This window comes from Bombina bombina, chromosome 1, assembly GCF_027579735.1.
Source record: "Bombina bombina isolate aBomBom1 chromosome 1, aBomBom1.pri, whole genome shotgun sequence".
Taxonomy (NCBI): Eukaryota; Metazoa; Chordata; class Amphibia; order Anura; family Bombinatoridae; genus Bombina; species Bombina bombina.
The window spans coordinates 475,322,315-475,346,194 of record NC_069499.1 but is presented as its reverse complement, the minus strand read 5'-3'; the positions used below and the strand labels follow the sequence as shown (position 1 = coordinate 475,346,194).

General features: G+C 35.8%; 1 protein-coding gene across 1 annotated transcript in view; it reads left to right on the top strand.

The window, feature by feature from the left end:
* TTN (titin) overlaps window positions 1-23,668 on the top strand; it is a 274,184-nt gene extending 250,516 nt beyond the window's left edge. The window contains 22 exon segments of the mRNA XM_053712845.1: window positions 98-400; window positions 753-1,058; window positions 1,300-1,590; window positions 1,685-1,984; window positions 2,078-2,383; window positions 2,564-2,869; window positions 2,954-3,235; window positions 3,322-3,915; window positions 4,016-4,303; window positions 4,387-4,686; window positions 5,574-5,876; window positions 6,029-6,331; window positions 6,549-7,133; window positions 7,246-7,551; window positions 7,654-7,953; window positions 9,680-10,255; window positions 10,369-10,674; window positions 10,828-11,421; window positions 11,522-17,436; window positions 17,959-18,112; window positions 21,448-21,705; window positions 22,423-23,668. Coding sequence (XP_053568820.1) covers window positions 98-400; window positions 753-1,058; window positions 1,300-1,590; window positions 1,685-1,984; window positions 2,078-2,383; window positions 2,564-2,869; window positions 2,954-3,235; window positions 3,322-3,915; window positions 4,016-4,303; window positions 4,387-4,686; window positions 5,574-5,876; window positions 6,029-6,331; window positions 6,549-7,133; window positions 7,246-7,551; window positions 7,654-7,953; window positions 9,680-10,255; window positions 10,369-10,674; window positions 10,828-11,421; window positions 11,522-17,436; window positions 17,959-18,112; window positions 21,448-21,705; window positions 22,423-22,721 — 13,175 coding nt within the window. The 3' untranslated portion in view covers window positions 22,722-23,668.
* The last annotated feature ends 212 nt before the right edge of the window (window positions 23,669-23,880 follow it).

The window sequence follows — 23,880 nt, the reverse complement described above, 5'->3', positions numbered from 1 at the left end:
GTAAGAATTTTTTTATTTTAATATATACCTCTTTTTAATAAATTGTAAATCATATACATTACAATAATACTGATAATTTGTTAATTTCTTCCATTAGTGCCACCAAGTCCACCAACTAGACCAGAAGTAAATTTTGTATCTGCAAATGCTATGGGTATTCGCTGGGAAGAACCATACCATGATGGTGGTAGCAAAGTAACAGGCTACTGGATTGAAAAGAAAGAACGTAACACAATTCTTTGGGTGAAGGATAATAAAATCCCATGCATTGATTCCAATTATAAAGTCACTGGATTAGTGGAAGGCCTTGAATATCAGTTTAGAGTATATGCTCTGAATGCAGCTGGTTTGAGCAAAGCAAGTGAAGCTTCGCGGCCTGTAATGGCTCAGAATCCAGTTGGTAAGTTAAAAAAAAATGCAATTAGTTTCTGTGTAGGGTATAACAGTGCTAATATGTTGTTATAACAATAATTTATAAGTTATATAAATATTTAATTAAAAAGTATATATATAGAATATATAGATTAAAGATGCAATTGTATTTGACTTTTTTACCAAATTAATTAGATATATCGAAACAATAATCAGGCAATATCTAATAACATTCAGTGACATCGTTTTTTTCTGGCAGAAACAGTACAGTCTTTACACACAAAAAAATGACTATTTTGTTCACATAATAGGCATTTATAGTGAACTTTGCTTGAATTGAGAATTTTGTTTATAAGGTGACTTTTTACCTTTTGTTTTAGATCCACCTGGAAGGCCAGAGGTGACAGATGTTACAAGATCTTCTGTATCTTTGAGCTGGTCTGCTCCACTTTATGATGGTGGAAGCAAAGTTGTGGGATACATTATTGAGCGCAAACCATTTAATGAAACTGGAGATGGTCGCTGGCTGAAATGCAATTACACCACTGTTTCTGAAAACTTCTTCAATGTTACAGCTCTTAGTGATGGAGATGTTTATGAGTTCCGTGTTCTTGCCAAGAATGCATCTGGTGTAATAAGTGCTCCATCACAATCCACTGGTGCCGTCACTTGCAAAGATGAATACTGTAAGTAGTTATACAGGATAAGATCAAGCACTGTGAAGTGTAATTTTCATAAAATGTTTCTCTTTTATGTTTATTAACATGTCATTTCTGTTATTTTTGTTGTTCTGTTTATAAAAGATATATATATATATATATATATATATATATATATATGTATATATATATATATATGTGTGTGTGTGTATTTTTCCATGTTATTTTGATTATATCACTCTTCTACTTTCTATCTTTCTAATTTCAGCACCACCCAAAGCAGAGCTTGACAGCAAATTGCAAGGAGATGTTGTAACAGTAAGAGCTGGATCTGATCTTGTTTTGGATGCCTCAATTGGTGGTAAACCAGAGCCAAAAGTCTTTTGGTCGAAGGGTGATAAAGAACTTGAATTGTGTGAAAAGATCTCATTACAATACACAAGCAAACGGGCCCTTGCCATTGTCAAATTCTGCGACAGAAGTGATACAGGAAAATATACTTTAACTGTTAAGAATGCAAGTGGAACAAAAGCAGTTTCTGTACTTGTGAAAGTACTTGGTGAGTATTTTAGTTTTTATGGTGTCTTTTATTGTTGAATGCTACAAAATATTTAACATGGTGACCATTTATGTTGACTGATTTCTGTTTTTAGATTCACCTGGACCTTGTTCAGGAAAAATAACTATCAGCAGAATTACAAATGAAAAATGTACTCTAGCATGGAATGCACCACAAGAAGATGGCGGTGCTGAGATCACCCACTACATTGTAGAAAGACGTGAGACCAGTAGACTAAACTGGGTTATCGTTGAACCTGAATGCCAGACTCTATCATGCAATGTGACAAGGCTGATTAAAAACAATGAATACATATTCCGTGTAAGAGCAGTGAATAAATATGGACCTGGGGTCCCACTTGAATCTGAATCTATTATTGCAAGAAACTCTTTCAGTAAGTATAAGTTTTACAGCTGAATACTTTAAATATTGGTTTGTTATTTTTTTTTTTTAAACATTCTACTATCACAACTTGTCTCTTCAACAGCTATACCATCACCACCTGGTGCACCCGATGCTGTTGGTGTTGGCAAGGACCACATTATAATTCAATGGTTGAAGCCAGAATCTGATGGAGGCAGTGAAATCAGTACCTATATTGTTGATAAAAGAGAAAAGAAGAGTGTGAGATGGACAAGAGTTAACAAAGACTTTACTATTTATGACACACGATTGAAAGTAACTGGTTTGCTGGAAGGAAGTGAATATCAATTCCGTGTCAGTGCAGTAAATGCTGCTGGAAACAGTGAACCCAGTGATTCTTCCCAATGTGTCCTCTGCAAGGATCCTACCTGTAAGTATATTAAATTCAGAACAGTAAATAAAAAAATATTTATAAACCCTCATATAGCCATAGCATGAATATTCCACTAAGGCCACAGTAAATTACTATTACATGTTTAAATCTGTATGCTTGATTACATGGTATATAGTAAAGTAAAATAAATGTATTTTTTTGTGTATTTTCTTTCAGATACACCAGCTGCTCCATCTGCGCCACGAGTTGTGGACACTACCAAGACAAGTATTAGCTTGGCATGGTCAAAGCCAATGTACGATGGTGGCTCTGATATTTTGGGCTATGTTCTTGAGATGCTGGAGGAAGGTACTGAACAGTGGTACAGACCACACACAACAGCCCTGCTTAGAAATACAGAATTTACAGTGACAGCTTTGAAAATGAATCAGAAATACCGCTTCAGAGTAGCTTCCACCAATGCCAATGGCATGAGTGACTTCAGTGAATCATCAGCTGTTATTGAACCTGTTGAACGCATAGGTAAAATATGATATTTTTTTATTGTTTGGATAATTCAATGGTATAAAACAGTACTGACAGTATATCTTAATTAATTTATAATAGAAATACCCGATCTTGAGCTTGCGGATGACCTCAAAAAGATTGTTACAGTTAGAGCTGGAGGATCTTTACGTCTCATGGTATCTGTGTCTGGAAGACCATCTCCAGTAATTACATGGAGAAAGGAAGGTGTTGATCTTGCAAGCCGTGCCATTATTGATATTACTGACAGCTACACCTTACTTGTTGTTGAGAAAGTAAACAGATATGATGCTGGAAAATACACCATTGAGGCAGTAAATCAATCTGGAAAGAAATCAGCAACAGTTGTTGTCAAAGTATATGGTAAGTTGTTTTCCAAAATATACAAATTTAAACAACAATTCTATTAGTAAAGAACATTTGTATAATATATGTGGTTTCATTTTTAGATTCACCAGGCCCATGTGGCTCAGTGAGAGTGAAGGAAGTATCCAGAGATTCAGCTACAATTACTTGGGATGTTCCCATCTTGGATGGTGGAGCACCAGTAAACAATTATATAATTGAGAGGCGTGAAGCAGCTATGAGAGCCTTTAAGACTGTAACAACAAAATGTAATAAGACAATTTACCGAATCACTGGACTCACAGAAGGTTGTATGTACTACTTTAGAGTACTGCCAGAAAATATTTATGGCATTGGTGAACCATGTGAAACATCAGACGCAGTCTTGGTATCCGAGGTGCCAATGGTGCCACAGAAACTTGAAGTTGTTGATGTTACTAAATCAACAGTTTCTCTTGCCTGGGAGAAACCACTCCATGATGGTGGAAGCCGACTAACTGGCTATGTCATTGAAGCCTGTAGAGCTGGAACAGAGAAATGGCTGAAAGTGGCAGCTGTGAAACCAGCAGTTCTTGACTATACCATAACTTCTCTAAATGAAGGTGAACAATATTTGTTCAAAGTAAGAGCACAAAACCAGAAGGGTGTCTCTGAACCAAGAGAAATTGTAACAGCAGTAACTGTACAAGATCAAAAAGGTATGTGCAATTTTTTTGGACAAATGTATTACATACATATACATGTACAGTCATAGGAAAACACTCAAACATCTTATCTTGTATATTTTTTTTTTTTTAGTCATGCCAGTCATTGACCTGGCTGGAATACCTCAGAAGACTATACATGTACCAGCTGGCAGACCAATTGAGTTTGCCATACCCATCCATGGTCGTCCTCCTCCAACTGTTTCTTGGTTCTTTGCTGGTAACAAGATAAAGGAAGTTGACCGGGTTAAGATTGAAACTGTAAATAAAGTAGCCAAACTAACTATCCGTGAGACTACTATTAATGATACTGGCGATTACACACTTGAACTTAAGAACTCTACTGGAACAGCTACTGAGATAATAAAAGTTATCATTCTTGGTAAGTTTTGTTTGTCCTATTTTGTTGTTTTTTTATGCATTTTTTATTTATTTTTTAATATTATATAATTTATATTACAACAGATAAACCAAGTGCACCTGTTGGGCCAATTGTAATTGATGAAGTTGATGCCACATCAGTATCTATCTCTTGGCAACCACCACTAATGGATGGAGGAGCCACAATTAGTGGGTATGTTGTGGAACAACGAGATGCTCATCGTCCTGGATGGCTTCCTGTTTCTGAATCGGTGACAAGGCCTCTATTTAAGTTCACAAGACTTACTGAGGGCACTGAATATGTGTTCCGAGTTGCTGCAACAAATCGATTTGGCATTGGTTCTTACTTGCAATCTGAGACTGTAGAGTGCAAGAGTAGAATAAGTAAGTATTTTATAGTAGTATGTGTTACAATAATTACTAGTGTTCTTCTCAGGACCAATTTAATGGGCACACCACTCAGCTTATTTTACTGATCACATAGGTTAAAATTTAAGTCAATATTAAGCTAAAATTACATTTTAATGTTTGTTACACAAATTGTTAAAGGGACATAAAAACCTCAAATTTTTCTTTCATGGTTCAGGTAGAGCATATATTTTTAAAATTTCCGATTTACTCCAGTTATCAATTTTGCTTCTATCTGTTTGTATCCTTTATTAAAGGAGCAACAATGCACTGCTGGGAGCTAGCTGAACACATTGTTAAGCCAATGACAAGAGGCATATATGTGCAGCCACCATTCCGTAGCTAGCTCCCAGCTTCTGAGCCTACTTATTATGCTTTTCAACAAAGCATAAAAAAGAGAATGAAGCAAGTTAGATAATTGACGTAAACTGGAAAGTTGTTTAAAACTATGCTTTTTATGAATCATTAAAGAAAACATTTGGGTTTCATGTCCCTTCGAATCAATGCATGTTCCTTTATTCACTTAATTTGTGCTTTGGGTAGCTTAAGTAACATTTATAAATAACAGAAGATTTTATAATATTGAAAAATATTACACTGTCACTTGTGGAGAACACTGATTACCCGTCTGCATTATTTATTTTATTGTATTTTGGTAGTTTATGTACAATAGTTGCAAGAGTGTTTTAAACTAATAAATGGAAGTTTTTGCAATATTATGTAGTGTAATTGTAATAAATTATTCAGTCTAAATACATGTACCCCAGTTTATTTCATATCATATCATTTAAAATATGCATTCTTTATCTCAGATGCATTTCTACTAGCATTTTTCTTATAGTGTGGGATTAATCTTGTTACAGGCATTCCTGGACCTCCAGATACTCCTCAAGTGTTTGATGTCTCACGGGATGGCATGACTCTAACTTGGAATGAACCAGATGAAGATGGTGGCTCCCAAGTTATTGGCTATATTGTGGAACGTAAAGAGGTTAGAGCAGATAGATGGGTCCGTGCAAACAAAGTGCCAGTGACAATGACAAGGTACCGATCAACTGGACTTATTGAAGGTCTTGAATATGAACATCGTGTCACAGGTATAAATGCAAGAGGCGTTGGAAAACCAAGCCGTTCCTCCAAACCTGCTGTTGCAATGGATCCAATAGGTAAGTACAAAAAATGTATTAAAAATTTAATAATTAAAATTTAAAGTTAAAAGTTAAAATTGTTCATCCTTACATCATCTTTTTACTCTTAGGTGGTTATCTCTAAGAGACAAGAAAAAACTTTTTTTTTAAATTGTTTTTGTTTCTTGCAGCTCCTCCAGCTAAACCGCAGAATCCAAGAGTTACAGATACCACAAGAACATCTGTTTCATTGGCATGGAGTCCACCAGAAGAGGAAGGTGGTTCTAAAGTCACTGGTTACTTAATTGAAATGCAAAAGATTGATCAGTATGAATGGACCAAGTGCAATACCACACCTACCAAGATTTGTGAATATACACTCACTCACCTTCCACAAGGAGCTGAATACAGGTTCCGTGTTGTAGCTTGCAATGCTGGTGGACCAGGAGAACCAGCAGAAGTGCCAGGAACTGTCAAAATTACTGAAATGCTTGGTAAGAGACATACTTTTTAAATCTACATAAAAAGGTTTGATCACCTAACACTGAAAAGACACAACTAATTTTGACACTGCATCATCATAAGAATATGATATAATATAAGTATTTTTCTGAATACCTAAACTTATTTTTTTAAATAAATGTTAAGTAAATTTAGTTTTTCTTTTTAAAGTAGATAATTCCATTAAATATTTGCATAATTCCATTTCAGAATATCCTGATTACGAATTAGATGTAAAATACCAGGAAGGTATTGTTGTAAGGCAAGGTGGAGCAATCAAAATATCAGTACCAATAAAAGGCAAACCTATCCCTATATGCAAATGGACAAAGGAAGGCCGGGATGTAAGCAAGAGAGCTATGATTGCAACATCAGAAACACATACTGAACTTGTCATTAAGGAAGCCGTCAAAGAAGATACTGGCACTTATGATCTAATACTGGAAAATAAATGTGGTAAAAAGGCAGTGTACTTTAAAGTTAAAGTGATTGGAAGCCCAGACACTCCAGAAGGACCACTAGAATATGATGACATCCAGGCCCGCTCTGTAAGAGTAAGCTGGAGAGCTCCTGCTGATGATGGTGGCTCTGATATACTTGGCTATATTGTTGAAAGACGTGAAGTTCCCAAAACTGCTTGGTACACAGTTGATTCAAGAGTTAAGGGAACCTCACTGGTTGTTAAAGGTCTTAAAGAAAATGTGGAATACCATTTCCGTGTTTCCAGTGAAAACCAGTTTGGTGTTAGTCGTCCATTAAAATCCGAAGACCCTGTAGTACCAAAGACTCCACTGAGTATGTATTAATTTAAACTTTTGATAAAGATTTAGTTAATACCTAATAACTAAAAATAGTGTAATAGTCTAATTGCTCATGCAATAATAACAATTCTAATTTTAATCTACAGATGTTCCAGAACCTCCAAGCAACCCACCAGAAATAGTGGATGTCACAAAGAGCTCTGTCAGCTTATCTTGGTCTAGACCTAGAGATGATGGCGGTTCTCGTGTCACTGGATATTATATTGAACGTAAAGAGACAACTACAGACAAGTGGGTCAGACATAATAAGACCCACATAACCACAACCATGTTTACAGTGACTGGACTTGTACCAGATGCTGAATATCAATTCCGTATCATCGCACAAAATGATGTTGGTTTAAGTGAAGCAAGTCCAGCCTGCGACTTGGTTATTTGTAAAGACCCATTTGGTGAGTTGACTCAATATTTAAATTTAGTGTTATCAGAGAACAATTAATTTAAAAAAAAAGTATAATTAATATGAAAATTTTTTGACCTGTAATCATTTACAGATAAGCCAAGTCAGCCTGGTGACATTGAAGTTATCTCCATATCCAAGGATAGTATAACTATACAATGGGAAAAACCTGAATGTGATGGTGGAAAAGAAATCCTTGGCTACTGGATTGAATACCGTCAATCTGGAGAAAGTGCATGGAAAAAATGCAACAAGGAACGTTCTAAGGACAAACAATTCACTATGGGTGGTTTGCTGGAAGCAACAGAATATGAATTCCGAGTTTTTGCTGAAAATGAAACTGGAATGGGCAGACCACGCAGAACAGCAATGACTGTAAAGACCAAACTTACATGTGAGTCCTACTAAAATACTAATTTGTTTTTTTTAATTATTTATATTTAATTTTAAAAATGTGTTTTTTTAACCTAATTAAAAAACCAGTATAATTAAATGTTGTATTCTCAGTGGGTGTTTTTCTAAATAGAGGCTCGATAACCTCTTATTGGTGCATACCCATATTCAAATTCTTTATTCTTGACTATCAGAAAAAGAGGATAAGATCTCATATTGTAGAGATACCTTTAAAAGACAGGGAAAACAGCACTATTTTAATATTTTAAAAGACACCTATTTATTTATACAGTTCCAAAATCCAGAACTGATATCAAAACATAAACAGGTGCAGTAAAAAGAGATTGTACATTCATACATCAAGAAACAAACAACCATATGCAGTTTAATCATATAAGAGCATATATATCTCCTAATATAGCTTAAAAGTCCACTATCTGAGTCTGAAAAAGAAATTGTGTGCACACAAAAAAATAAGTTCTTATTCAAGACATGTAGTGGCCAGCGCTGGTACACTGTGAAAAGAAAAGCATGCTATTTGCAGCATATCCAGTAGGCATAGAAAAGGAGCAACTTCCGTATATACAGTATATATGCAACAAATTCAACAGATTGTCAGTTCATGTTCCAGTTATGTCACAGTCATGACTCACTTTTAGACGTATATAGCGTAAGCAAAAGCAGGTTAGCAAATGTTTTGAGCATTAATAGATTAGCAGATGTTAGTATTATGCCGCTATTGAGTGCCATTAGGTGCTTACAAAAAGTCTGTTGTGTGGTAGGGAGTGTTACCTTCTGCAACTAGGCTTTTAAGGTTTCTTCAGTCCCACCGCTTCAGTGGAGACAGGATACATAAATCCTACCTTACTTTGGCCTTCGCTCCCTCCACTGCTTCCCAGCACTTGAACACACTGCACTTCCTTGAAAAAGACAGCAGCTCTTTAACGCCCTCTGTGGAGAGAAAAGATGCTGTTTTTTTTTGTGTGCACACAATTTCTTTTTCAGACTGACATAGTGGACTTTTAAGCTATATTAGGAGATATATATGCTCTTTTATTATTAAACCGCATATGGTTGTTTGTTTCTTGATGTATGAATGTACAATATTTTTTTACTGCACCTGTTTATGTTCTTTTTGATATCAGTTCTGGATTTTGGAACTGTATAAATAAATAGGTGTCTTTTGATATATTAAAAGAGTGCTGTTTTCCCTGTCTTTTAAAGGTATCTATACAATATGAGATCCTATCCTCTTTTTCTGATAGTCAAGAATAAAGAATTTGAATATGGGTATGCACCAATAAGAGGTTATCGAGCCTCTATTTAGAAAAACACCCACTGAGAATACAACATTTAATTATACTGGTTTTTTAATTAGGTTAAAAAAACACATTTTTAAAATTAAATATAAAATTATAGTTTTTAGTATAATATGTATGCAAAACTGTGTGGGAAAGTGTATATGGGGTAAATTGCATGCCACCTGTAAACTTTACAACTGGCTGTAACAACAAAAAAATCTACCAGACTTTGATTAAGTATTTTTCAATTACTAGCAGTTGTAACGTTTACACCCCTCCAACATGGCAACTTGTTCATGTATGCAAAAGACTATTTGCATTTTTAGCATATTTGATTAAAAACTGTAAAACTGTATCTGTGTCTGAAACAACTAAATCCAGTTTATGGAAACGAATATATATTAATAAAATACTTTTTTAACACAGCTGGTGAAGCTCCTGGTCTAAGACAAGAAATAAAGGAAGTTACCGTGAAACTTGGTGAAAGCGCCAAACTTTCTTGCCAGATTGTTGGAAGACCACTCCCTGACATCAAATGGTATCGTTTTGGTAAAGAGCTAGTACAAAGCCGGAAATACAAAATGTCCTCTGATGGACGTAATCACATTCTTACTGTCCTGACAGAAGAACAAGAAGATGAAGGACTCTATAGTTGTGTTGCTGTTAATGATGCTGGTGAAATTGAAACTAGTGGCAAACTACTTTTGGAAGCTACACCACAATTTCATCCTGGTTTCCCACTGAAAGAGAAATATGTTGTAGGTGTGGGTACAACACTTCGTCTTCATGTTGCATATATTGGACGTCCAGTGCCAGCTATTACTTGGTTCCATGGCAAAAAACCATTGAAGGCTTCAGAAACTATCGCAATTGAGAATACAGAAACTTACACTCACCTAGTAATAAAGAATGTCCAACACAAAGCTCATGCTGGCAAATACAGAGTACAACTTAGCAACATTCTTGGAACAGTTGATACCGTACTCAATGTAGAAATTCAAGGTACTTTAGATGTTTTTATTTACTCTGTGTGTGTGTGTGTGTGTGTGTGCATCGTACATACATGCAGGCATGCAAAATGCTCAGTTCTTATTTGCTGTATTTTCTTCTCATAGATAAACCTGATAAGCCAGCTGGACCAGTTATTGTGGAAGCCTTACTGAAAAATTCAGTGGTTATCAGCTGGAAACCCCCAGAGGATGATGGAGGAGCAATGATAACCAACTATGTAGTGGAGCGTAGGGAAGCCAAAGAAGGTGCTGAGTGGCAACTTGTGTCTTCCTCTATATCTGGAACAACCTGCAGAATTGTTAACTTAATGGAAAATGCTGGCTATTACTTCCGTGTTTCTGCTCAGAATTTATATGGCATAAGTGAATCACTAGAAATTCCATCAATTGTTATTATCAAGAGTCCATTTGGTGAGTAAAGTTTGTTTTGTTTTGTGGTTTTTGGGGTAGGGGGTATAAAAAAAGTTTTTTATTTACAAAAATGGTTAATGAAAGTTTATCTGTATATTATTTGGCAAATGATTCTTGATCATTTTAAATAATTCATGTATTTATTTATTTCAGAAAAACCAGGAGCTCCAGCTAAACCTATTGCTAGTGCTATTACAAAGGATTCCTGTGTGGTTTCATGGAAACCACCAGCCAGTGATGGAGGTGCAAAGATTACAAACTACTTCCTTGAAAAGAAGGAGAAGAAACAAAACAAATGGATTTCAGTGACAACAGATGAAATTCGTGAAACTGTATATTCTGTCACAGGTCTTATTGAAGGCCTTGAATATGAATTCCGTGTTAAATGTCAAAACCTTGGTGGGGAAAGTGAATGGAGTGAAACATCTGATCCTATTATTCCTAAATCAGATGTACAAATCCGTGCTCCACAGTTTAAGGAAGAACTAAGAAATCTTAATGTGAAATATAAGAGCAATGCAACCTTTGTCAGCAAGATTATTGGTCACCCCAAGCCAACAGTTAAATGGTTTAGACAGGGTAAGGAAATCCTTCCTGATGGAGAAAAGGTGAAGCTGCAAGAATTTAAAGGTGGCTATTATCAGCTAGTCATTACAAATGTTACAGAAGAAGATGCAACTGTCTATCAAGTTAGAGCCACAAACCAAGGAGGATCCATTTCTGCAACAGCATCATTGGATGTGGAAGGTAAATATTTCTGACATATTTTATGATCACTTAAAAAAATATATTTTTTTATCATTTTAAACAAAAAAAATTGTTTTCTTTTTCTTCTTTCTGTTTGCAGTTCCTGCTAAAATCAATCTTCCTAAACACCTTGAAGGAATGGGTGCTGTCCATGCCCTTAGGGGTGAAGTTGTAAGCATCAAAATTCCTTTCTCTGGCAAACCAGATCCAGTCATCACCTGGCAAAAAGGCCAAGATCTTATTGACAACAATGGGCAATATCAAGTTATTGTCACAAGATCATTTACTTCATTGGTATTTTCCAATGGTGTTGAGAGAAAAGATGCTGGTTTTTATGTTGTCTGTGCAAAGAACAGATTTGGAATTGATCAAAAGACTGTGGAACTTGATGTGGCAGATGTTCCTGACCCACCAAGAGGACTTAAAGTCAGTGATGTATCAAGAGATTCAGTCAATTTAACATGGAATCCACCAGCTACTGATGGTGGAAGCAAAATTACTAATTACATTATTGAAAAATGTGCAACAACAGCAGAAAGATGGATCCGTGTTGCACAGTCTCGTGAAACAAGATATACTGTGGTTAACTTATTTGGTAAGACAAGATACCAATTCCGAATAATTGCAGAAAACAAGTTTGGGCAGAGTCAGCCATCAGAACCAACAGATCCAGTTGTTACAAAAGAAGATAAATCAAGAATTTTGAACTATGATGATGAAGTGTATGAAATCACAGAAGTATCCAAAACAAAAGCATTACACTCTTCTACCAAAGTGCTCCATGAAAAATTTTCAATTGCAGAAGAGCTTGGTAATGGGCAGTTTGGAATTGTTCATCGTTGCATAGAAAATTCTTCAAAGAAGACTTACTTGGCCAAATTTGTAAAAGTTAAAGGTGCTGATCAAGTTTCAGTTAAAAAGGAAATTTCTATCCTTAACATTGCTCGTCACAGACATATCTTAAACCTTTATGAATCTTTTGAAAGCCTTGAGGAACTAGTTATGATCTTTGAGTTTATATCTGGTGTTGACATTTTTGAAAGAATTGGCACCTCTGGATTTGAACTCAGTGAAAGGGAAATTGTGTCATATGTACGCCAGGTCTGTGAAGCTCTTGAGTTTCTTCATTCCAAGAGCATTGGACACTTTGATATCAGACCAGAAAATGTTATCTACAGCACAAGAAAAAGCTCAACCATTAAAATTACTGAATTTGGGCAAGCAAGACAATTAATACCTGGAGACAATTTCAGAGTTCAGTTCACTGCTCCTGAGTATTGTGCACCAGAAGTTCATCAACATGATTTGGTCAGCACAGCAACTGATATGTGGTCTCTTGGTACACTTGTCTACATACTTTTAAGTGGCATTAATCCTTTTGCTGCTGAAACAAACCAGCAAGTTATTGAAAATATTACTAATGCTGAATACAACTTTGAAGATGAAGCATTTAAAGATGTGAGTATTGAAGCAATGGATTTCATTGACCGTCTCCTGGTTAAAGAAAGAAAGTCTCGTATGACTGCAAGTGAAACCCTTGAGCACTCATGGCTTAAACAGAAGACAGAAAAAATTAGCTCCAAAGTCATAAAAACTTTAAGACACAGACGCTACTATCAAAACCTGATAAAGAAAGAATGGAATTTTGTTGTGTCTGTTGCACGTATTTCTTGTGGTGGTGCCATAAGGTCCCAAAAGGGAGTTACAGTGGCTAAAGTCAAAGTAGCTTCTATTGAAATTGGACCAATAACTGGACAGATTTTACATGCTGTTGGGGAAGAATTAGGGTATGTCAAATTTACTTGCAAGATTGAAAACTATGACCAGTCTACACAAGTGAACTGGTACTTCGGCATACGTCAGTTGGAACCTAGTGACAAGTATGAAATTACATATAATGAAGGCATTGCTACAATTTATGTTAAAGACATTTCAAAATCCGATGATGGCACATACAGATGTAAAGTAGTAAATGACTATGGGGAGGCTAGTTCCTATGCTGAACTATTTGTTAAAGGTGTCAGAGAGCAATATGAATACTACAGATGCAGGACAGTGAAAAAGGTAAAACGTAGACTAGATACTATGAGGCTTCTGGAAAGACCTCCTGAGTTTACTTTGCCCCTATTCAACCGCACTGCTTACATTGGAGAAAATGTGAGATTTGGTGTAACAATAACTGTTCATCCTGATCCACAAGTAACCTGGTTGAAGTCAGGACAGAGAATCAAACCAGGTGCAGATGATAAAAAATACACTTTTGAATCAGACAAAGGACTTTATCAGCTGATCATTCACAACTTAACAGAAAATGATGATGCAGAGTATACTGTTATAGCAAAGAATAGATATGGTGAGGACAGCTGCAAGGCTAAACTCACTGTTGTACCTCATCCAGCAGCAGCTGACAATACTTTAAGGCCAATGTTCAAACGCTTGCTGGCAAATTCTGACTGCCAAGAAGGTCAATCTGTCCGCTTTGAAATTAGGGTATCTGGTACTCCAAAACCAACACTAAAATGGGAAAAAGATGGTCAGGCCTTGGCATTGGGTACAAACATTGAAATTATTCATGAAGGTTTAGACTACTTTGCTCTCTTCATTAGAGATACATTACCAGAAGATTCAGGCTATTACCGAGTCACTGCTACAAACAGTGCAGGTTCCACAAGCTGTCAAGCATACCTAAAAGTGGAACGCTTGCGATATGTCAAACGGGAATACAAGTCTGAAGAAGAACGTACAGTACATGTTCAGAAACAGATTGACAAAACACTAAGAATGGCAGAAATTCTTGCTGGTACAGATTCTGTTCCTCTAACACCAGTTGCACAGGAGGCTTTAAGGGAAGCTGCCCTCTTATATAAACCAGCAGTAAGCACTAAAACAGTGAAAGGTGAATATGAAATTCAGAAAGAGGAGAAAAAGAAAGAAGTGAAAACCATTCGCATGCCATATGAAATTCCAGAACCTCGCATCCGTGCCGCAACTGCACTTGAAGAAGACCAGACTATTAAGCAGTTTGTACCAATGTCTGAAATGAAATGGTATAGGAAGATAAGAGACCAATATGAAATGCCAGGACCTCTTGAACGAATTGTTCAAAAACGTCCAAAACGCATTCGCCTTTCAAGATGGGAGCAGTTCTATGTCATGCCTCTTCCACGTATTTCTGATCAATATAAACCTAAGTGGAGCATACCAAAGCTTTCACAGGATGATCTGGAAATTGTGAGACCAGCTCGACGGCGTACACCATCACCAGAATATGAATATGAATATTACAGACCACGTAGGCGCTCTCTTGGGGATGTGTCAGATGATGAATTGCTTCTCTCAGTTGATGATTATTTGGCAATGAAAAGAGTTGAAGAGGAAAGATTACGTCTAGAAGAAGAACTAGAGTTGGGCTTTTCTGCTTCCCCTCCAAGCAGAAGCCCACCAAGATTTGAGCTATCCACCCTCCGTTACGCTTCCCCATCAGCTCAAGTAAGCACAGTGAAGAGAAGTGAAGCTGAATCACAGTATTTAAGTTATCATATTCCAACTAAGATTGAATCAGGATTAAGCTATGCAGATCTTAGACAACGACATGAAAAAGCTGTATATAAGCCAACAAAACAAAGACAAAGAATAATTGATGAGCGAGAGGAGGAAGAATTGCTTCGTCCTTATACTACAACGCAGAGACTTTCTCAGTATACAAAAGATCTTGAATACATGGAACAAGAAGAAAAACTAAGGCTTAAAACAAGGAGACAAAGAGAAGTAACTCAAGTAACAGATGTTGAAGAGGAAGAGGCAGTGGAAGTCTCTAAATATGTACGCAGAGAATCTCCAGGTGTTTCAAAACTGCTTGGAAGAAGAAGATCCCTTTCTCCAACTTACATTGAATTAATGCGTCCTGTCTCTGAACTAATAAGACCACGTTCAAAACCTGCTGTTGCACGAGTACCAGAAAGAAGGTCCCCAACACCTGAAAGAACAAGACCACGATCACCCAGCCCTGTGTCTAGTGAGAGGTCACTTTCTCGTTTCGAGAGAACAGCAAGATTTGATATATTTTCTAGATATGAGTCAATGAAGGCAGCTCTAAAAACTCAAAAGACATCAGAAAGGAAGTATGAAGTTTTGACTCAGCAGCCTTTCTCCTTGGATCATGCTCCACGAATAACTTTAAGAATGCGTTCTCATCGTGTGCCAATTGGTCAGAATACTAGGTTTATTCTAAATGTTCAATCAAAACCAACAGGTGATGTCAAATGGTACCATAATGGCACAGAAATTGAAGAAAGCCACAAGTTTCACATTTCAAACGTCAGTGGTGTTTTGACACTGGAAATTATTGATTGCCAACCCGAAGACAGTGGAACATACCGTGTGTTATGTACAAATTATAAGGGAGAAACCTCTGACTATGCAACATTAGATATTGCAGGTGGAGATTTTTCAACATACACTTCTCGGCGCAGAGATGATGCTGTACCCAAGTCCATTTTTCCTGATTTAACAAAAACAGAAGACTATGCTGTTTCTTCTTTCAAGAAAACTTCAGCATTAGAGGCTAGTTCTGAAAGAAGAGAAGTAAGATCACAAGTGACTGAATCAAGAGAATCCAGAGAGCAGTATCAGGCTTATGCATCTGAAGAAAAGAGAGTCACTGCAGCTGAAGCCAGAGCCCTGGAAGAAAGGATTGTGCACAGGAAATTTAAAACTTCAGAACCAGCAAAAATTTTGACAAGACCACAATCTGTTACAGTTTCTGAAGGTGAATCTGCAAGATTTACTTGTGACTTTGATGGTGAACCAACACCAACAGTTACATGGCAGCATTCTGGACAAACCATTTTTTCATCTGTTCGACAGCACATAACAACATCTCAATACAAGTCTACCTTTGAAATAACTTCAGTTAAACTTTCAGATGAAGGAAGCTACACAGTTGTAGTGGAAAATGCAGAAGGAAAACAAGAGGCACATTTTACTCTTACAATTAAGCGTGGCAAGGCCACAGAAAAAGCAATTACATCACCACCAAGAGTAAAATCTCCAGAACACCACAAAAAATCTCATGATTCAATTAAATCACCAAAGCGAGTAAAGTCTCCAGAACCAACAACTACAAAATCTAAAACAGGTACTAAGCCAACTGCAGAAAAAGTACAGCTACCAACTGTTACAGCTCCAAAGGTAGTTCAGCATTTGAAAGTAGCAGCCAGTGATGATAAAGTTAAAATGTCCTGTGTAGTTGGAAGCACCTTGCTGAATGGAAGAGAAGTAACATGGCTAAAAGATGGTAAAAAACTAAAAGAAGATAGTCATTTCAGTTTCCGTTATTCATCTGATGGAACATACGAGCTTACTATTCAAAACCTTTCAGAAGCTGATCAAGGTGAATATATATGTGAAATCACTGGAGAAGGAGGTGCTTCAAGAACCATATTACAATTCACTGGACAGACCTTTAAAAGTGTGTTTTCCCAAGTTTCAAGTGTAATTGAGGCTAAGAAAGCTAAAACAAAGTCTGCTGTGTCCTCTCAGGAAAAAAACGTAGTCCAGGAAGCGATTACTAAGACCTCCCTGCTCTCTGAAGAAGTGAAAACTATCCAGACTGAAATTAAAACTTCAGTAAGTCATGTCACCTTTAGTGAGGGTCAGAAACTCTCTCTCAAAGCCAACATACCTGGTGCATCTCAAGTAAAGTGGCAACTCAATGGATTTGAAGTAAAAAACTCAGACGATTACAGATATGGAATATCTGGAAATGATCAAACATTAACCATCAAAAAAGGCAGCATTAAAGATCAAGGTATTCTCACATGTGAAGCTAAAACTGAACAAGGTGTCATCAAATGCCAGTTTGATCTTACATTTAGCAAAGAAAGCTCAAATGCCCCTGAGTTTGTTTACCAGCCTAAGTCTCAAAATGTCAATGAAGGCCAGAATGTCATATTTACATGTGAAATCACTGGTGATCCATCTCCTGAAGTTGAATGGTTTAAAGATAATCAGATTGTAAGTACTGTAATGCTACACTGCTATTACCTATATTAAAGTATGCAGATTTTATTTAATACCCAGACAATGGAATGCCATCTCTATAGTTATGTATAGGCTTGTGTCAAGGAAAGTAACTAACTTAATTAACCCATTCTGAATCTTATACTTTATTCTCCAGTATCACAGGGTATTACAAAGCTGCTTTTATCTCAAAATAGAAGTTACTTTGTGCACCAAATCATACAGAAAACATTTTAAATGATCTTACGCACCCTCAAATTATTTTCTCTTGTTTTAGTAAGTTTTTTTTCTATTGATTTTCACTTGCAAATCTCTATATCCCAGAAAAGTAAATAAATACTTAAAACATTAACACATTTAAATGTTACAGGATACTGTATAATGTATATTATTTAAAAAAAAGATATAATAATAATAATGTGAAAAAATTTAAAGTTCAATATTCAAATGTATTCACATTTCATATGTGTTATTTTTAAGACTACAACATACATGTTTTTATTTGTGTGATTTTAGATATCCATTTCATCCCATGTAAGAGTGACTCGTTCTAAAAATGTATACAGTCTTGAAATTCAAAATGCGACGGTGAAAGATAGTGGAAAATATACAATCAAAGCTAAAAATTACCATGGACAATGTTCTGCCACGGCTTCATTAAATGTGATCCGTAAGTTGTTTTATTAAATGTTTATGAAATCTCTGTTAGTTAAATTGACAATAAACACCTTGATATTTTTATATAAAATGTTTAGTTATGCATAACATATTTTCATTATTTATTTTGCCCTTGTTTAATTTAATTTAGCTCTGAAAATTCAAGGGACATTAAACTCTAAATACATTTATTAAGCATAGTATTGAGCTCATTCTCTGCCTCCCTCTAGTCACGGGTGCCGCCATGTTGAAATCTATCTTTCACTACATTTCAGTGCTGACCTATTTCCACATGTGCAGCATCTCTCCTTCAGATACCTGCAGTGTAGCTAGGTTCCAGAATGACAGCACCCATGATAGGGGAGGTAAAGTAAATGTATTTAGTGCTTAGTGGTTTTCTTATTCTCAGAACTTACCATGCACCCTGCTAACTTCTTTATGCTATCTCTGCTACATATCATTCCCTAACTGGATTTAGCGGATAACTGCAAAACAATGTACTTTTTTACTAACTATATGACAGTGACTACACTTGTTGTCTGCAGACTAAGGACCTCATGAGAACTAGTTAAAGGGACAGTATACACTCATGTTCATATAACTGCATGTAATAGACACTACTATAAAAAAATAAGATGCACAGATACTGATATAAAAATCCAGTATAAAACTGTTTAAAAACTTACTTAGAAGTTCTAAGTTTAGCTTTGTTGAAAGGGTGGCTAGAAAGGCCACTGCATGTGGAAAATAAGACACTCCCCCTTATCTTGCATATGAAAAGGCTCTTTACACAAACAGGAGCAAGCTGGAGAAGGTAGCTGACGGTATTCACATAAAACTTTGGGGCTTGGTTAGGAGTCTGAAAATCAGAGCAATGTTACTTAAAAATAATCAAAACTATACATTTTTAAAAAAAAAAAACTTTATGTACTTTATAAATAGATCATCTACAAAACATTTATGCAAAGAAAAAATTAGTGTATAATGTCCTTTTAACCTCTCCACGAAGATGAGATGATATAAAATGATCTTCCCGCACTGCAAGATTCCTAGTGAAATTCTTAAAAGTTAGATTTTGCTAAAATTCTCCAAGGGGCATTCCCTGCATTTCTGACATGAGAGTACTGCTAGATTTACACTTTGTGCTTTATATTTTAGATTACTTTACACTTCAGAGTATGTTTCATTACATTTGCACTTTCTATTTTGTATTTTATTTTGTATACAGCAGTGTATTTAGGGTTGTGATTTTACAAACTCGGATTATGCTTTACCAGTTTATGTATACCTTTAACAAATTAGGCTCATATTTTGTATATTTATGTGTATCTTTTACAAATTAATTTGTATTTATTCTAAAATAAAACTGAAAAACTGGCAGCTTCAGTTTCCAAGAGAGCTTAATTACTTTCTATGGGCTCAATAAGCAAAGATTCTCCAGTTTGGAGAGAAATTATAGTGCAGTTTCACAGGGGCCAAACTCACTGAATTCTATATGAAAAAGGGCAGAACCTGGAAGTCCCAGAGAGATGAGAGATGCCTTCCATAGAAAGTAATGAGGCTCTATGGGATACATAATTTCACAGGAGGGAGAGAGGGGTTAACTGGAGAACACCTGGGGCTGATATAAAGTTTGCAGCAAATACAAGTTAAACTGAAATGTTTTCTCTACAATTAAACTTGTTTTTGCCTATAATTTTGTATATATTACTTTTTGGTCAGTTAAATAATAAGTGTATTGTGAGTTTTGAGCAAACTTCACAGCTGGCAAGATAATTCAGCGAGACCAGCTTGTTTCAAATGCTTAGAGAGTTTCAGACATACCCTAGGAACTCCTCTGTTCAGCTCAGGTGACTGCCCTGTCCTCCCCACTTTTTGAAGCTCTGTTTTATTACAATAGAGAAAATACAAAAGTGCAATGTAATTTGTAAAAGATAAACAGAAACATACAAAGTATGATCCTAAATTGTTAAAGCAACACAGAGACTTTCAAACCACAATCAGAATTTGTAAAATCGATGCTGGATTTAAATCTAAATGTATTAAAACAGAACGTGCAAAGCTTAAATGTAATAATACTGAAAGGACCCCATCTTAAATGTGAAGTAATATAAAATACAAAATACCAAGCACAAAGTGTAAGTGTAACAAAACTCTTATATCATGCAGTGCTATATTGGACTGAGCTTGTCTCGCCTTCAAATACAGAAGTGCAGGAAACGCCCCTTAGACAAGTATAGCAAATTTGGATTGTCTAGTAGGGATGCACATAGAGATCTTTCGTGAGGATCAGACTGCGGAAGTAAGCAGCATCTCATGCACTTCAGATATTTTTTGTAGCCGGACTGATTCTTTAAAAGATCCCCACTCTAAGATCTGGATTTGTAGAGATCTTAGTGCGGGGGATCTTTTACAGGAGTCAATCCGGGTGCGAAAAATATCCGAAGGGCAAGAGCCACTGTTTAGTTCTGTATTTGTATCCTAACGAAAGCCTAGAATCTTGTTGAAGATCTCACAGTTCTGGAGGGTTCCCCCTTTTTTCTTTTAGCATTCAATGTGTTCAGCCCCTGTGAGGTCTGCACTATAATTTCTATCCAAGCAGTAGAATCTTTTATTATCAGGCCCTTAATCTCAAATTGCCTCCTCCAAATAAGGCAAATGGTGGGTGGAGTTTTGCTATTTATTGCTATAAAAAGATGTTAAAGGGACAGTAAAGTAAAAAAAAAATCTTTCATGATTTAAATAGGGCATGTAATTTTAAACAACTTTACAATTTACTTTTATTACCAATTTTGCTTTGTTCTCTTGGTATTCTTAGTTGAAAGCTAAATTTAGGAGGTTCATGTGCTAATTTCTTAGACCTTGAAGACTGCCTCTAATCGGAAAACATTTTGACAGTTTTTCACCACTAGAGGGCGTTAGTTCATCTGTTTCATATAGATAACATTGAGCTCCGGCACGTGAAGCTCCTAAGAGCAAGCACTGATTGGCTAAAAATGCATGTCTGTCAAAAGAACTGAAATAAGGGGGAGGTTTGCAGAGGCATAGATACAAGGTAATCACAGAGGTAAAAAGCATATTATTATAACTGTGTTAGTTATGCAAAACTGGTGAATGGGTAATAAAGGGATTATCTACCTTTTTAAACAACAAACATTCTGGTGTTTACTGTCCCTTTAATTTGTTTTAAAAACCATTTAGACTTGGCTAATATATTATTCTATAGCAAAACTACAGAAATGTATTGTAATGTTTTACTGTGCCTTTAAAACAGTGACATGAGAACGGAACATCTAGACAATTTAAATAACTACAGCATTAATAAGCATTTATACTCCCTTTCAACAGGTCTTCTTGAAGAACCATCAAGACAAGTTGTATTAAAAACAGGTGGGGAAGCAAGCCTGCAAGAAAGCTTCTCAGTACAAGCAATGCAAATGTCTGCCTCTAGACAAGAAGCTTCCTTTAGCAGTAGCAGTATTTCAGAAGCAAAATTTGCAAGTATGTCTTCACTAAAAGAAGCATCCTTTGTTGAGATGAGTTCCAGCAGTATGATGAAACAGATGGAAAGTTCATCAAGCAGAAAATTAACTGCAGGTTTTAAAGGTGAGTAGAAACTTGTTATATTGGTTCCTGCAACTGTTTGGTATATATGCAGTTTAGTTTCCTTTTACAAATACTTATCTAGATAGTATGATGAAAGTTCTCGATCAGCAACACATTGTACAGAAAAGGATACTGCATTTTGCTTGTCTTCTGTATTATTTTTTTACTCTACTCACAGATAGTGGACTAGTGGACTTTTGCAGCCATTTATACCGTGAGTACAAACATCACAACAGGAAACAAATATCCAGGGCCAGACTGGGGAAAAAAGCAGCCCTGGAAAATATGAAGACCAGCCCTATTTTTTGTTGTTTCTCAAAGGGGATTACTGGGATACTCCTTCCCCCAATATTTTATTTACAGGATTATATTATATTAGTCTGTATTTAAAAAAAATGCCAGATTGTTGTTATATAGTAATAAAAATGCCAGATTGTTGTTATATAGTAATAGTTATACTAAAACTATATGGAAAATCCCCCATGATTTATTGTAAATATGCAACTGGGTTTATTTTCTTCAACATGAAATGTTATGCACGTCAAAGGAAGCATATGCATAAACAAGGATAAAAAAGGGTGCAGAAGTATTTATTACCCCCAAAAAAGTGAAACCTAATTTCAATTATAGAAAGAATTGGTAGAAAATCTATCAATTTCTTTAACAAAGAAAACACTTTTTAATATTTTTTTGTTATTTTATATTCTTCTTTTAAAGGAACAGCTCCCAAAATTGAAGCTCTGCCATCTGATGTCAGCATTGATGTGGGAAAGGTTCTTACCGTGGCTTGTGCCTTCTCTGGGGAGCCTACTCCAGATGTGCATTGGTCTGAAGGTGGGCTATCAGTTCCTAAACAAGAACAAAAGGGCAGAGTTCACATTGAAACTGGTGAAGATTTAACAACTCTCATCATTATGGACGTTAAGAAAGCAGATAGTGGACATTACACTCTGAGATTAACAAATTCATTTGGATCGGATTCTGCGTCTGTGAATATTAATGTTCGATTACCTTAAGATTGATAGTTTACATACACTTGTATTTTTACAAGTGATTTACATGGACTGGAATTACTGATTTGTAAATATAAAACTATTTTTGTACCTACCTGTATAAGGCTAAATCTAAAGATTTACACTATAATTTACTAATAATTTAACTAAGAAATGGAAACTTTTTTTAATGATATGTACTGTACATACTGTATATAGCCGAAATAACCGGTTATGGAGTTTTGTACCATATATTTTTTGACGCTTTAAAATGCAACTGGAACCAACGGTGGGCAGAAGAAAGTTTCTTAGGAAGCGAATACTTTGCCTATCCATAAAACTATGTGCCTCAACAATATGTTGATGTCTAAGAATACCTCAACAGGTTGAGAAACTCCCTGTTGAAGACAACCTACACCCAAGAAAGGATGCTGTACACGAACTATACGAACACCAACTATTTAAACACAATAATTGTAAATATTAAGTGTTGTATGCAAATACCCTCCTGTAAGCAACACATTAATATTTACATTATTTGCTGACAATATCTTAATAATGTTTATCAGAAATATGACTTTTCAAAGTGCAAGCGGCCAGCACTTTGGTCATAAAGTATTTATTAGCACATTTTCTGACACATTGACTCCCTCAACTTGCTTTAAAGTAACATCACCTGGCCATACCCTCAAAAAGTAAGTTAAGGTACTCAAGTGCAGAATCTGTGCCAACTCTTTGGAGGTTCTAGGGGTGCAGTGATTTTGTTTGGTAGTTTAGTAACTGTATTACATGTTGTGACAATGGGGCAACTAAAGCATTGTACCACGGTTAAACAAACTGTTGTTAAGAACTTAAAGATGCCCTTCAATATCATGTAGTTATGTCAATGTAGTATTCAGTATTAATTATTTATTGAACCTCCTGAAGATAGTTCATTGATTTGAAATAAAGCATGTTACCTGCACCATAAATTGTTTGTAGTTATTGAATTCATACAAATCCATTATATTTAAATACAAAGTGGCAAAATAGTAAGTGTGTATATTTAAGACAACAAAAAAATCATAATTGGGCAGGTTGGCATATAGGAAGAAAATAAATAGGGGAGAATGGGAGATCTGTATTAAAGATGTAAAGATGAAAATGACAAACGATCAGCAAAGTAAGACAATGAAAAGAGAGG